Source organism: Schistocerca nitens, chromosome 8 (assembly GCF_023898315.1).
Source record: "Schistocerca nitens isolate TAMUIC-IGC-003100 chromosome 8, iqSchNite1.1, whole genome shotgun sequence".
Taxonomy (NCBI): Eukaryota; Metazoa; Arthropoda; class Insecta; order Orthoptera; family Acrididae; genus Schistocerca; species Schistocerca nitens.
This window is the reverse complement of record NC_064621.1, coordinates 299,207,360-299,224,202: the sequence shown is the minus strand read 5'-3', so window position 1 is coordinate 299,224,202 and position 16,843 is coordinate 299,207,360. Positions and strand designations below refer to the sequence as shown.

The 16,843-nt window shown below is 39.6% G+C and overlaps 1 protein-coding gene across 1 annotated transcript in view; it reads right to left on the bottom strand.

Moving 5' to 3' along the window:
• Positions 1-1,263: 1,263 nt before the first annotated feature.
• The window catches only part of LOC126198600 (probable ATP-dependent RNA helicase DDX49), a 50,495-nt gene continuing 34,915 nt past the window's right edge, over positions 1,264-16,843 (bottom strand). The window contains exons 6-9 of the mRNA XM_049935050.1: positions 4,043-4,209; positions 3,079-3,233; positions 2,700-2,900; positions 1,264-1,613 (exon numbers count right to left, since the gene is read on the bottom strand). Of these exons, the coding sequence (XP_049791007.1) occupies positions 1,381-1,613; positions 2,700-2,900; positions 3,079-3,233; positions 4,043-4,209 (756 nt within the window). The 3' untranslated portion in view covers positions 1,264-1,380. The remainder of the gene's footprint in view (positions 1,614-2,699; positions 2,901-3,078; positions 3,234-4,042; positions 4,210-16,843) is intronic.

The following is a 16,843-nucleotide window of genomic DNA, read 5'->3' as shown; positions in this document are numbered from 1 at the left end:
CAATAACTATTAGCTGGAAACAAGAAAACTTCATTACATTAGCGAACTTGGTGAAATCTATATTGACAACTAAGGCAGAAGTGCTGGAAGGGTGAATTATAGAATATGTGATAAATAGAACTGATTTCACTTAAGCTACAGTGATTAAATAGAGCAAAAATGAAGTTAACAAGTTTTTAAAAGGGAAATTCTTATTGTGACCAACTTATTTGTGCATGTATCCTGTTGTTATATCATTTACTGTACACCTAATTACAGGTAAGTTAAAAAAGGTACAGCTGTGGTCAACTTGAAGGTTGGTTTGAACACAGTGCTTTATTAGGTATGGTCTTACTTGGGGTGGTATGCCCCTGCCTTCCTCTGACCTTTGAACTGACTGACAGATAAAGTTATTGGGGGACCTATAGACCAAACCATGTTGCAATTCAGTACTTCAAACATTGCTGAAGATGAAAGAAGTGTGTTTTGGCAGAAAAAAAAAATCCTAGAACTGACTGGGAAGTGAATCTCAGACCTTCGGATCAATAGTCTTCTACTTATCCACACTTTATAGATACCAATAAAAATGAGCAAAGCTGGATCACAGCTATTTGATTCTATCAGTGGATAAGTTTTATCAATTCTGTTAAGCAGTGCTGTTCATATTTCTTCTCAGAATTGTACCACAGAACATTAAAAATCAAACTTATGGATGCCAATATCAGAAATCATTAGTAATTACCTATAACACTACCATCTTTCATCTGATAAGTTTGAACAGTCCTAATAAAATCGATATCCTATTTGCAAATGAAACCTTCAGTTTTTCCACACCAGTACAGATATACTTTCTCAATGTGTATCATCTCACTGAAACATAAATTTACATAAAAGCTTGTTGCGAAGCTTCAGTTATGTAATTAACCACATTACAGTCCAACTTCCTGAATTAATTCACTTCATGTTTTCTTTCTCAAATTATTTATTATCACCACATTGAATGAAAATCCAGATAGAGATTAACTATTTACAAATAATCTTCTGTAGCAGGTGCGTATTATTGTATCAATTTAGAGGTAATTGAAGATGCCAGATAAAACACTTAACTGGGTCATAGTGTGACAAAGACTGTTAGTAAGAAGCAGAGAGGGGGGAGAGGGGGGGGGGAGGGGGGGAGAGAGAGAGAGAGTGGGGGGGGGGAGGGGAGGTTGGAGGTGAGGCCCCCTTGCCTTAAGCTACACTAAGATAAGGAAACAATAAATAACAAAAGTTTAAAAGCTGTTTGCTTCATTTAATTACAAAAATAAACATTCTTTATTTACAAATTTATAATTGCCTTTCTCACTGTACATTAGTCAACAACTGCTGGATACATACAAAGCTGAAATGAAGGTGAGAAAGTCAACTGACATGTTCCCTCTTCTTGAAGTTCTTACTCAATTTCTCCTTTCTTCTCTTTCTTTTAAGCATCTTTCTCCTTTTCTCTTCTTCTTCATCTGGATCTTTCCCCTCGAGGATTAGCTTCTTTCTTTTGTTAATCATTTTTCTCTCATAAAAGTCTGTTTCATCAAGTTTGATCTCTGCTTCTCTCTTAGTGACGGACACCTGTGTGAATATCTTTGCAACTTCTTTATCTGTAAACATAAAAGTTTTGAAAAATGAAAGGTGTAGCAATTAGAAAATAAAAAGTTTCAAGTGTTTTGTGATGTTCTGTAACAACAGAAAATTAACAATTAAAATTTTCTACATAAGTAATTTTTTCTTTAAAAGTTTCTAGGAGACATGAAACTTTTATAATCTACCTGAATTAATTCCATTAATGCTAGTGTCAGTTGCTCCATTTGACAAAGAGAAAATAATTAAAACTGAAGTATTTTTCTATGCTTTATCCTGCTTATGACTGGGACTTGCTATCTATTGATTCTATTGATCCAGAAATATTATGCCTTTCTTCAAATGATTACTGCACTGTGCCTCTTTTAAATGGGACATAAAAGTGAAAATTCAATCCAGCAGCTTCTGGAATAAACCCACAATGTTTTGAATGAGGAAATTAGTTAAGTTAATTTGACATTTTTGAGCTTAGCGCAATTATCAGAATATTTCCTGCTTACACTGGTGAAATGTTGCTACAGCCAAATGAATATGCTGCTCTCTCTCTCTGTCTGTGTGTGTGTGTGTGTGTGTGTGTGTGCGCGCGCGCGCGCGATGGGAGAGGGGGGGGGGGGGAGAAGCTGCTTGTATCTGTTCTAAAACGAACTCTTCCTAATGAATGTTACATAACTCATATAAACATTGTGGCTGACAGAGTACAGTGGTGAGGCCACTGATCGCATGCAGCCAATCAGATATGACAAGGCTCTGCATGTACCTATAAGACAGGGAACACAGCAGCTCATGGTGCTTGAGAAAGAACTACAGTTGGCTTGTAGCACACCACTGCTTGCTAGACTCAGATATTTATCTGAATTAAAGCATAAAAGTATGTATTAGTTTCTTACTCACTGCACATTTTCTTCCAGAACTGCAAAAGTCAAGTAAAACATACATACACTACACTGTAAATTTCTCAATATTCATCTTTATATCTTTCCACAAAAATTCCTCTCATTAAATTTACCACAAAAATCTGTTGTATTATTCACCTGAGTATGTTACAGGGAACTGAACAGTTATCTGAAATACTGGAAGAAAGCCCCGCATTAAAAAAATACACTTACCGTCTACATCATATTGTTTCAGCTTTGTGTTGATTGCATTTTCAATTGCATGAACAAGGTGAATGTCGTATGGTGAAACCAAAGATATTGCTACACCAAAGCGACCTGCACGAGCAGTTCGGCCAACACGATGGATATAATCTTTTGGAATGTTAGGCAGAGTGTGGTTAATAACCAGCTCTACAGCTGGTATATCAAGACCTATAAAATACAGAACTCACTTCATCACAGTCTTGCTATGAATTCATTTAACATGACATCTGTAGTACAGTTAACATGGATATTATTAATAAGTCACTTTGAACAAAAGAGAGAATTCGTACATTCAGTATGTACACTGATAACCTGTTTCAAGGAAGTATGAAATATGCATACAAACCTCTGCTAGCTACATCAGTGGCAATTAAAATTCTAACAACATTGCTCTTGAATTTTGCAAGTGCTGCCAGTCGTAGCCTTTGTTGCGTCATGGAATGTAATGAAACATTTTCAAATCCAACTTCATTTAGTGTCATCGACAACAACTGACAATTCCTGCAATGTTTCAAAATATCAACAGATTAAAATAATGTTGATGACTGTAGAAAATATTGTACTTATGGATATTCATCTGATAGATGTGGATATGTAAAGAATGTAATAAGACAGATCATGAAGGATACAGTTTGACGTCTTGTAAATTATGGTCAGTTTGATACAATTGTGAGCATATTTTTATTAATCTCATTTTTTCCATGATATTTAAACTATTTGTGTTACTGAATTTGGCAAAAGTTTTTCTGAGCCATGTCACATAATGGCACTGAGGCTAATGCCAGAATTCTTGAAAGAGAGAATAGCAATTAAAAAAAAAAAAAGGGCTAAGGAAATGGATTCGGACAGCATCAGAGCTGCTTCAGCATGGGTTCAAGAAGAATCAATCTACCAATGGCAACCTTATCAAGCCAGAGAACAGACTTCCCATAGTGGACATAATATATTTTTATCAGTAGTGAGATAAGATCTAAGCTGGAGTATCACAAAAGTTATATATTCCTACATATTAAACAAAAGAAAATTGGAAGCTTACATTTTTTAATGTGTGATATCTCACCTGATACTCAAATTATTTTGATCACTATAATAGGTCTTATTATTGTACTGCAATTTAGGTAACAGACTGAATATAGTTGTAAGGAAGGATAGGAATAGAGTTGGGTATACATTTCCAGGCCTGATCCAAGCAATGCAAAAAATACAATCAAACTTCACAGTATACAAAGTAAAAGGCCTTAAACTGAATGAAGCTATTACTTTAAGACTTTATACTGTATCATAAGTGAGACCAATACAGAAAGACTTACTTGCACGTATCAGTGAAAATAATTACAGAGCCTTTTTCATGATGTTGTCTGAAAGTTCGAATTGTTTCGACCAAGTACCCATCTCGTACATCATGTGGGCAAAGAACATAGAACTGTTCTAGTTGATCAACTGTAGCAACTTCAGTCTTATCCTCCCACATAAATACCTGGAATAAGTAGTAAAACAATAAGTAAAAAAAATTGGAGGTTAAGAAAGTGTGGGCTCTAGTGCCCATACTAAACAATATAAAAACACTAGTTACAAGTGAGACAGTGAAAAGGTTTCATTATAATTAGATGCATTTCCCTCAAATCTGTACACTTGCACAAACTATGCTGCCTACCAGTTCCAAAACTTTTAATAAAACTGAAAAATTCAACAGAGATAATTAAAGCAACAAGTGTTGGTGGTGCAAGGGGTAGGGTGGGGAGCGGCATTGTGGCCAGCCGACTTGCATTGTACAATTTCTGCCTATAACTTTAGGTTCAGATCCAGCCAATATGTAACATTTTAAAATTGTTACCCGATTTGTCTGGTTGTTAGTTATGTAGAAGGCAAGTCTCCACTGAAGTTTGCTTCTGCCCTTTTGTCAAAATAAAAACTGCAGTTGAAATGGACAGCCAAAGAATCACCCTTATAGGAACCATCAGTGTGGTTTCCTACAATACAGTGAAATAAAGACTTAAAATCAAATGTGTACCTAAAATATGATGAGTTAAAAGCCACATCTGTAGATGGCTAAAAAATAATTGCATCCAAAATCGACAAGGGAATCCAACGTTATTATCTGCTCCAGCCTTGTGGTACAAACTGGTATGGGTCATGTCCATCTCTAAAAATTTAAATCCTCAAAGGTCTAGTTGATAACAAGTGATTTTATAAGTCTTTTCATTAGTGAATGAAAATGGTATGTTTTGTGCATGCCTGCTAAATGGATAGTATATTACACATTTGTCATGTCATATCATATCATGAGGAGCCGCTGTCTGTTGTTAAGAATGCTTATCAGCCTCAGTAGAAGTGGCAATCACACGAGCTTAAAAGGATATATAAGACTGACAAACCCCACTGCATGCTTAAATTGTAGAAGTGTCCCTCTTCTACAATTCAGAAAAATGATTATAGATTGTGTACAGTTTAAAATGACACAAACTGATTTCTTGATTGAGAGTTCAAAGCCTTCCTCCTTCATCCTTTTAAACTGCCTCATAACAGGCAGTTGCAGCTCACAAGTTATGACAGTGAAAGAACAACAAAATGCAACAAAACTTTCTGCAAATAACCACCACTGGACAGGATTTTTTACTATGGGTGTTATATTGTTAACAACATCAGAGCACCACCCTTACAAAAAATTTTTAATAAAACTGTTCTTATGCTAAAAGTGACAATATAGGATTTTGTTGACTCAATAACATTTAAACTTCTTAACATAAAGTAAGGAGTTTTCATTTTCATTATTTTGACAGACATTTATGAGGCATATCTGGAAAGCAGGTACTGTCCTGGCAAAAAACTCTTTTTTTTCTTTTTTTCCCATACCAACATTATTTTTACAAGAAAGAGCACTTCTTAAATTATTTTTCTACATAACTGCCACCACTGTTCAGACATCTGTCATAGTGGGAAACCCACTTTCCTATACCCTCTTCATAGGAAGATGCCACCAGTGAAGGACACTGATGAACAATGTTTTTTACATCCATATTGTTCCTCTAAAATCTTGCTTCAACTCAAGAACAAATGATAGTCAGAAGGTGTGCAGGTGACTGAACTGCTCCCAATCAAATTAATGAATAAGGTTTTAAGTGGCACCAGCTGAACAGGGATGTGTGGTATCATGAAGCAACACAACACCTTGACTGAGCATTCCACATCTTCTGTTTTCGATTCCGTGCTGAAGTTTTCTCAGTGTTTTACAGTATTGTACCACATTGAAGGCACTCAACAAGCAGAATGCCCAATGCCTTCCACAGAACAGTGGACATGGTTTTTTGTGATGACAATATAGTTTTGAATTTTTGGGTTTTTGGAGGTCTGTGAGTAGCTCTACTCCATCGACTTGTTTTGATTTTGGAGTGATGTGACAAACCAAAGTTTCACCACCAGTCACAGTTCTGTTTAAGAATTCATCTCCCTCATCACTGTACTGGGTAAGAAACGTCAAAACACTGCCACGCTTCTTCATTTTGAGGACATCTGCAAGGATTTTCGGAACCCAATGGGAATGCAATTTGAGAATATTTAAGCGATTTGTGATAATCTCATGCAAAACAGTTTTTTTAATTAATTTGTGGACACTCATCACAAAACATTGTTATTGTGAATCATCTGGTCTCACTAATTATCTCATTCACCTTCCCAACAAAAGCATAATTGACAACAGAATGGTTGCCCACTCCATGTTTAATCATGAACACTGGTCCATCCATCACTGAACTTTCTCACCCATTTTCTCACTATTCCAACAATCATTACACTTTCACCATAAATCTCTACAAGATTACTATGAATTTCAGCTGGCTTAACATTCTTTGCAGTCAAAAACTACATTACAGAACACACTTCACAGTCACCTGGCTCAGACACTGTCTTAAACATTCTGAATGATCACTAACAAATGTAAACACAACACAATACAGCTATAATGGCATCAGTGGAAAGACAGTGAACCAGCGGGAGACACTAGATTCACATCGGTGAAACTTCTTTCTGACATCACCATGACGTGTACATGATCATATTCGACTGTCAGGGATATCTATCAACTTTTGAGGTAGTATGAAATTCTGAGAAGTGGGAGAAATGATACTGGACCTTGTCACTTAATTGAATCTCATATTTGAGCAGTTTTAAATTATGACGTACTCATTTAAAAAAAATATGTTCCGTAATATTTGATGTTATGTACATATAAGAGGTATCTCTCTCAGGAGTAAGAAGTCATGTCAATAATTGATAAATTAGGCATGAAGCATGCAAATGCCAGTTAATATTCAAAATATGTTGAGCTCAGCAAAGAAAACGAACGAACGACCAGGGCAGACAAGGCAGTTACACCGACGCCACCACAGACACCGACGCCAGCCTCTCAGCAACCGCCAACATGCGGCCGCGGGCGCGGACCACGGAGAGAACGCCTCGCGGGGGGAAGGGGATTTAGGACGGCCACCTGCCCTCAGGAGCTCAGTTCGTCAGCGCACCTGACAATGGCGACATGTCTGATTGCCGAAATATTGTGCCTGTTGGACACTATGGACCGGTAGTACACCCGTGGACTGTTCGAACCCTCCATCTCTGTTTACAAGTCCATTAGCTAATTTCATCTCAACTGATTCCTTAACAACACTATCCCAATTACTGGAAGTTCACAACATGTTCTGTGTTGACGTATTTCATATGATGATTGGTACAAAGGCAATGCTCTGCAACTGTAGCATTGTCTACCAAGGTTTTAAATTTCCTTGCACAGTATGCTCTCTTGTATTTGTGCCTTGAAAATCACAGGATGTTCATCTGTCGAAACACTGGCAGCTGCATTCCGGCAAGTTGTTTGTTTGAGACATGTAAGCCTACATATTCTTCTGTCAGACAGGTAATGTTCATATACATGTGAATACTTTCTATACTAGAATTCTTTTCAACAATGGCTGCTAACATGAGAAAAACATATAGCAAATCAAAGATTAGACACTACTTAAAGCTTTTAGAACCCAGAACCATCTGGCATTGTCAGTTACAAGGAAAAAGCTGCAAACAGTGAAATAATTTTGAGATTTTGTGACAGTGTAAAGGTGTGTTTACACCTGTGCGCCTTGCACCTAGCCGCCATGAGCCTGCACTTGCCTAACAAGCAAGCAAAGGCATATGTGCAGGTGCATAATTCTCTCTCAACAAGTGCGCATGAATGATTCCATCATAACCTAGAGAGAGGCATTCATGCTACTCCAGTAACTGAGCTGCAACTGCTGGTCAATGCACCTGTGGAGCTGGCTGGTGGACAGTGGGTTTGTGTATAAAAGGCAGCCAGTGGGCTATCAGTGTGTACCAATGAGGCTGCAGTATAAACGTGCCCTCTAAAGGCAGGCTGAAGACCACCTGATATTACTTATAAGGCTTACTTGCAAAACGAAACAAACACTAGATCCTTAACATTTACAATGAACAGGTCAAGAATATGGAAGTACACATATTTTACTTATCTCGCAAACATGGAATCATAATGATGAATTCTAAATATGAGAAAAATTTATATAAAAAAAGTAACAATCATCAACTAAACATGTTTGCAAAAGCCTTCAGTTTATATTAGGAATGTAGATCTTTTCTTCACTTGGTGAGTTCGCAGACTGAATCACAAGAAAGTGCCTGAAATGTCTGGACATTCTATTGATGCTGTGATGGATACAGTCCGCTATCTCAACCAGATACATTAGGAGTTGAAATTTGTACGGCACAGAGGGATGAAGTTTCTATTGTATATGAATCTGCAACGCCCAAGTACTGAAGAAATACGTCATCAGATGTTGTTTCCAATTCCATTTGAAAATCAAAAAGTGCTTTATGGATGCATATTTCTGCTAGAGATTTAGAGATTCAGTGTTCTTCTTTTTTGTTCTCGGCGATGCAAAGTATAAGGGGCAATCAAAAAGCTTCCATTTGAGGTCATTACTGTAGTATATGTGCAATACAGTGTAACTCCGATGTGGGTACATAAGCACTAGCACGTAGGCAAGGCATTAGTGTGGCATTCCTGTCTTCCCAAAGTGGACGCAGTAAATGCGGAAATGTACACTATGGCGACACTATTACGACATTATTAAGAAATTCATCCACACAGGACAAATGTGCTGTAATTCTTTTCTTGGCTGCTGAAGGACAAACACCAGTACACATTCATCAGAGAATGAAAAATGTGTTGGGGCAGCAAAACTGACAACCACCTTTGTGGAATAGTGTGCCAAGAGATACTATTGCTTCATATGCGCATCCTCATATCACAAATGTCATAATGCGGAAGTTACACCAATCCAAGTGGGAGACACTCAAGCACTCGCCATATAGTCTTGATCTCTCCCCATGTGATTGTCAAGCATGTGGTCTCTTAAAAAAGATCCTGAAGGACCGTCAACTCCTGTAGGGCGAGGAAAGGCAGCAGGCAGTTCCAGACTTCATGCAGCAGGACATGGTGTTCTACCAAACAGGTATCTTTAAACTGGTGTGTCAGTGGGATGATTGTCTCAATGATCAGGGCAATTGGGCCTGATTGGCATACCACAGCCATTTGAGCATTTCAGCTGAAAGCTCAGAACAGCGCTGCCAGTTGTCACGGATCGTCTTGTGCCAACTCAATTATAGCCCATATCCACTGCATGCATTGCATGTTCTGGCTTTCTTCAGACTGGTAGTGAGTGGATATGCCTGTTTATTTGGCAGTGCAGGAGTTCAGTTTGTGAATATCAAATTTTTGTGTGCATGTAATCTGCTCCATGTTCATCTGATATGCTTTTGGTTATCAGAAGAGGCTCTTGGCAGTTTGACCCCGTAGGTTTGGTTCACTTGTTGTTCTTGCTTAAGGGAGCAAAACAGCTGAGTGGTCAATTGCCGAATGAATTTTAAGTCCATAATACTCGGAGCCTGATTGAGGGACAGCAAAAAATGATCACTTCCCAGTTGAGGAGGTAACCCAAACAGTTGTAAATTAAATTTCCTTTGCCATATTACTATGACAGATAAAATGTAAATCACCTTCTACAGTGTGTGCTGTATCAGCTAAAAAAATCTGATAATTCTGATGGCAAACATATATTAAAAGGTAAACAGTTATAAAATCGGCATTGGGTCAGAAAATGACGCACTGCCAATGGTTGGTTGCAGTAAGCACAGAGTGGTGCAGGGGTCACCATTTAACAAAAGTGAGTAACTGATATGACAGAGCTTAATACACAGCTTATCTAAAAGTATCTCCTTGAGACAAGGGGGGTTCAAGGAAGTCATCCATGCTGTTGGGAGGTGTTTAATTTTTCAGAGTTTGTTCCTATATAAAGAAGCTCAGTGTTTATTGCAGAGTGACACAATGTTCCTACATGCAGCAACACAGAGATTATCTGAAGGGACAGAATATCTAAAAGATAAAGGTAGTCGGACTGCAGTCTTGGCAGCAGCATTAGCAGCTTCATTCCCTGACACAACCAGGGATTCACACGAACATCACGTTGGCTCCATTAGCAGGAAATGAATGGAGGCATTCTTGGATTTTTTGTACTGAGGGGTGGTATGTGTACAGAACACAGAGGCTCTGGAGGGCACTTAGCGAATTGGAACATAATACACAACTGAGAAGCCTTTGCTGTTGGATGTACTCGGTGGTCTGAGAAGAGGGCGAAGCTCTGCAGTAAAAATTGAACACTGTTCTAAAAGCCGGTATCTAAAATGTTTGTAGCCAATGACAAAGGCGCATCTGACACCACGGTTGATCTTAGAGCCATACATGTAGACGTTGATCTTAGAGCCATCAGTGTAGACAGAGGTGCTGCCTCCATGTCGTGTGCAAAATTTGAGAAACTCAGCGATAGGTCAACTCTAGAGATCCAAGACAAATGCAGACCTTTGCATGAAGAAGAGGCAGTAAAGCATTCTCACCCATCTGGAATGTGGCACGTAATGTAAGGTTGAGCTGCCAAAGCAGTATATGAAAGTGAACTCTGGAAGGCAACAAAGAAGTTGCACTTACCCTGTATTGGCGGTCAAGGGAGTCGTCAAAAACAGACGCATAGGGTAGATGGTTGCGCAAAGAGGACAGATGACAAGCACATCTCCTGAGGAGAAAATCATGCCATTATGACAGCAGTAGTTTGGAAGTGTCTGCACAGAGACTCATAACTGGGTTAGTGCAGACAGCTTCGGTGACCAAATGTATGCCTCGATGGTGTAAACTAGATGGTCATGCAGACGAGTACATGAAATACCCATAGTCCGTTTTTGATCAGACAAGGGATTGGTATAAGCAGAGGAGGACTTTCCTATTTGCTCTCCATGAAGTACCATTTAAAACAGGTAGGATATTAAAGATCAGGTACAGTGTGCTGAAATATGAGACATGTAGGAGGACCAACAGAGTTTCCTATCGAGTGTGAGCCCCAAGAAGTTCATGATTTCGACAAACCTACGAGCAACAGGACTCAGAGGTAAGGACAGTGGAAGAAACTCCTTTTGGCACTAGAAGTTCAGACCGATAGTATTTCAGTGGAAAAGTGGAAGCACCATTGTCCATGTTCCACGAATAAAGATGGTAGAGACATTGCTAAAGTTGTTTCTCAAGTAAACAGGTCTGTTGAGAGCTGCAGAAGATTGTAAAGTCACTGATGAAAAGAGAGCCTGAGATGTCTGATGGAAAACAGTCCATGAGAGGGTTAACTGCTATGGCAAATAGAGCTACACTCAGCACAGAGCCCTGAGGCACCAACTTTTCCTGAATAAAGGTGTTCAACAAAGCTGAACCCACACATACCTTGAAAACACAATCTTTTAAAAGCTTCTGAATAAAATGGGAGAGGCAGCACCGAAAACCCCACATGTGCATTGTATGGAGGATGCTTGTCTTCCAGCAGATATCATAAGACTTCTTCAAATCAAAAAAACAGCACCAGTCTGTCATTTTCATGGAAAATTGTTCATTATGTGGGTCAAAAAGGTGATGAGATGATCAACTGCAGAGCGGTTCTTATGAAATCAACATTGTGCATTTGTTAGCAAATTCTGATACTGAAGCCACCATGCCAGCTGACTGATCATCACCTTGCAGACACCGTTGGTGAGGGAAATTTGGAGGTAGCTGGATTGTAGATGTTTGTCCTTATCAGGCATGGGTATGGGAATTATAATGGCTTCACGACAAATTTTGGGAAATTTGCAGTCTGTTCAGATACTATTATGTGTACGAAGGAGAAAGTGCTTGCTGTAAAGAGATAGGTGCTACAACATCAGAATATAAAAATTGTCCGGTCCTGAAGTGGAGGACTGTGACATGGTGAGAGCATTTTTGAGCTCCATCACATTAAAACAGTATTGCAGCATTCGTGATTCTGAGAGAGGAACGATGTCTCCTGAGCCGCCTCCAGTCGTTTCTGAGGTAGGAAGGCATGATGGTAATGGGCGGGGCCCAAGCTCTCCGCGAACTATTATCTCAAAGTGTTGGAAATTTCAATAGAGTTCACACTGACACTGTTCGCTACAGTCAGGCCAGGAATTAGGAGAAATACCTCACTTCCAGAAATCCAGCTTACGTTACCCAAACAACAGAAGAGAGAGTAAAATGGTTAAAAGAATTATTAAAAGAGATCCAACTAGATTTTTTGTTGTCTCTGATAATGAGACGATGCTTTGTGCACAACTACTTATAACAAATACATTTCTCCTTCATGGCACGGCATTCAAAGACACGGACAGCATGTCAACACGCGCAAACCGCATCTTGACATTCCACAGTCCACCAGGGGACTGCGACACATTGCGTTAGACAAAAGGTTGGAGGGTGGAACAACCTGCAGTGTTGAGGATAACATTCACAAGGTACTCTACCTGATCATCACTACTGTGAAAACATCATTCATCCAAGGAGAAGAGTAGAGCCTTCATTCAGCGTCAGAAAGCTGCCAGTTGGTCTTGCGCACAGATGAGACATGAGTTAGTAGATGAATTATGCACAGGAAATGGTCACTGAGTATGTGTCTGAAAGGACAGATCAGTCTAAACAGTGGGCAACCTGTGCATTACAGAACAAGAGATCCAGGTGCAAGAAAGTGTGTGTGGAGTCCAAAAGAAATGTGTATTTGCCAGTGTTGACAGAAATGAGAGCAAGCTGGCTGAAAATATCTGCCAGGAGGGGCAGGTTCTCAGAGAGCCCCAAATGGGATGGTGGGCACTGAAGTTTCCAAGTAGCAGAAAGAGTGGAAGGAGCTGAGTGGTAAGTTGCAGTATGTCTGCCCTGGCGAAATCAGATGATAGGGGGGATGTAGATATTACTAAGAAAAAGGTATAACTGGGGAGAGAAAGATGGACAGCAACAGATTGTAGCTGGGTGTTCAATGAAATGGTTTGGCTATGGATGTTGTCCAGAATGAGTGTAGGACTAGCTGGAGTTCCTTCCTCGGAATGAAGATCGGAATGTACTGGAGTGAAGTGTGAATGGTCAAAGTGGTCTTGAGGGCATAATTTCGTTTCTTGGAGGCATAAAACAACTGGGCATTGCGACTGTGATAGCACTTATAATTCGGCCCTGTGTTATCTGATGCCACAAATGCTCCATTGGAAAAGTCATATTAGATTATAGGAGATATTTATTTTATAAGGGGCAATTACTTTGGTAGCTGCCACTGCCAGATTTCGGTTGCGTACTATGACAGGGTCCTGAGGCTGGTGGATCTGGTACCAGTAACCTCCCTAGGCCGGTCAGTTGACCCAAGGGTGGAGAATCAGTTGGTGATTCGCACTGGTGAAATGTAAGTCAACCAGACAGCGAAGTCACGCAGTGTCACTGTTGTAGATGATCTTAAACGATCTACAAGTTTGATAAGGGGAAGAGGGTTTGTCTTCATTTGCTTTCTTAGTACCTTTGTGTTTGTCAGACATGGACCCAGATGTTTTCTGACTTGTGCGCAAAAAAGTCATCTCAGGAGGATCCCTGCTTAAATTTCTGTTTTTCTATGCATCACACGCGACTCTTTTAGTGTGCTGACCAACTGTAGTGGGCAGAGGTGAAGATGTCACCTTAAAACCAGGCAATTTCACTACCAGGGCACTGAATGGAGTTTGCAGATCTGCATGGCCATATCTTTCATGGGCTGTAACATAGCAAAAATGGTACTGTAACTGCTCAATAGTGGTATGCAAGGCTTTTGGCTAACTAACAGTTTGCGAGCAATACTGAAGGGTACCTTTTCCTTCACCCAGATCTCCTGAATGACTCATGCATTTGCAGGATGAAGTGACATCGTTGCCATTGCAGTTGATGCAGTGGGATGAAGGCAATGGGCAATCTCTGTCATGAACATCGTTGCTTCAAGTTACACATTTGGCTGCATTTTTTCAGACATGTGAGTATGGCTATAGTGCTGACATTGGTAGCAACACATTGGGTTTAATAAGTAGGGTCTGACAATGTTGATTTCATAGTTCACCTTGATCTTCAACAGTGGCTCCAATTGATCAAATGTTAAGAAAAGTGTGTGGGCAGGCACTAATTCTGCACCAACCCTTTTCATATCCCAATCTACTGCAGTTACATCCTGATCAGAGAGATAATGCTGTATATTTCCCTCAGTCAAACTATCAAGCAGCTGACTGTATATGACACCACCTAAAGAATTCAGTGTTTGATGAGCCTCTACATGAACAAGGTACCTGTGGAGGAGTGTAGCTTTAAGCAGATTTTGGGCTTGAAAGGTACTCTCTGTCTCTAGACGCAATGTTCCACTGCGTAAGCGAATGCAGGACTTGAGTGGGCCTGCAATTGTATCCACACCTTTCTGAATGACAAACAGGTTCACAGAACAGAAGTTCTGACCTCCTCCTGTGGGTGATACCACTAGGTAGTGGGGTGCAAATGGAGGATTTGTCATGTCTTTGGTATCATTCCATTTCTGTTTTTTAGATGGGGGTTGCATTGATGGAGTTGAAGTGCTCATCAAGGGTGAATCCCCCATGATTTCCAGCATCTCTTAGAGAGTGCTTCTTCCTTCTTGTCCCCCCCCCCCCCCCACCCCCACCCCACCCACCCACAAAGGGGATCACACCCGCCCTAGGTTATTGTTCACACTTAGGTCACATCTCATGACCTCTAGATAGAGGGACCACTGGGCAATTGGCAATCATCCTCCCTGGGCCTGGCCTTTACCAGGGGATAAGTGCAAGCCCTACCTGTCAACTTAGGTGCTATGAGTTACACATTACCCACTCATCCTTTATGCCCCAAATGTATGAGCCAGCCTTCAGGCAGGCACAGGATGGAAGAAAGACAAAAGGCGAGACCTTAAACGCCAAAGCAGAGGATGGGCATGAGACACAGGAACAAGAAAAGAGAGAAATAAATAAATGAAATGCACCTCAGTCTTCCAATACTTTCACAAGTTTCGGTTTCCCGATTGTACACGAGATGTGGGAGGGGAGAAAAAATAGTAGGACTGACAAGCTGCACAGAAAAGAAAGGAGTACTGCAAGGGCAGGGCCCCATGTGTGGCAAGCATGTACTCACACGAGAGTTTTGTGAGTCCCCGGGGGGAGGGGGGGGGGACGAATGGGGGACATAAGGTGTGTAGTAGCTGAGTCTTATAAAAGAATTCTATAGTTTAAATCCCCACACAGGAGGAATGGCAGGGAGAGATGTACGAGGAGTCAGAAAGAGCTCCTTGGTTTAATTCGTCAATGTGGGGACGGATATATGGAATTAACTTTTAGTTTATGATGCTCAAGCACTGAACAATGACTGCTTGTGGTGTGGTTGTGAGGGAAAGAGTAGTAAAAGTATCTTTCCACTAAGATATTCCACTTCACTGAGGATATTAGCACTTCGTACTGGTGGGTCATAAGCTACAGAATGTGTCTTCCAGAGCAAATATAAATGGTTCAGTTCTAGACACATTGGTACAGCCTATGGCTAAAGGGAACAAATTTACAGATGGTGAGTGGCCTTTAATAACAATCGTGCTTCACAATATAGGAAATATCATTAACCATGATTTAGACTATGTCCCCTGTAACCCCATAAAACTGGTTGCTAATAAATTTAATCTTGTGGAAGAAATACACTTCTCTTCTCAATGAACCATGAGATATTGATACTGGCACAAAACATGTCATCAGTAGTAGGATGAAGAATTCAGGCAAGGCATACATTACTCAAGAGCACAATAAATTCCAAAAAGAGAGAAGCTGAGAACCGTTTGAAAAGAAAGTGAGAAAATATAGTGTTGCCTGAACTGTGAGAAAGGAAACACTACTCTGAAGAAATCAAATCCTTACAAAGGGATGGAAAAATGCACAGTGGGCAGCTAAATAGAATGAAGTTGTGCCGATATCACAACCTTTCATTACAATAATTAATGGAAACAGGCAAGGAATAACATTATCCTACTTGCATAGTTATCTCACATTAATGAACAATTTGAAAGGTCTTAAGAAATTAAATAATAAATAAGGCCCCCATTGTTCAGGAAAATGTTTATGCTACTGTGTTCAAAAACCATTAACCCATCATGATAACAAAACCAACTTTTGACTAAAAGTAACAAAGTATGTCATGGAATAGCCAACCTGTCTCAGATTGTTTTCCTGTCTCAGAATGTTTTCAATCAATAAAAAAATCACATCAGATTCAAAAGTTTAGAAAATCAAAAACTAGTGAAACCATAAAAGATCACAAATAAACACAAGTAACGACACCAATCCATGCTCAGAAATCAGTGACATATGACGAAGTCAGTTTTTTGGTCTGCAGTTTGTAATTTTCTTAATTATTATTACCCTGAAAATCCATTTCTTCTTTACATGTTGTTTGTATTCCATATAACAATATACTTAAACAATTTCTCAGTTATTATATAATTTTCAGTGTCTTTATAAACAATTTCCATATGCAAAAACTAATTTTCCATTCTGTGAAAATGTTAATTTATTTTTTCTGTTTGAAACACTGACACAGCAGACATATAAAAACATAATTTCCAGTGTTTTGCCTAAACATTCACCAGCACATTTCCCTCTTTATTATGGAGACTGCACTACCACATCTACATTACATTAAC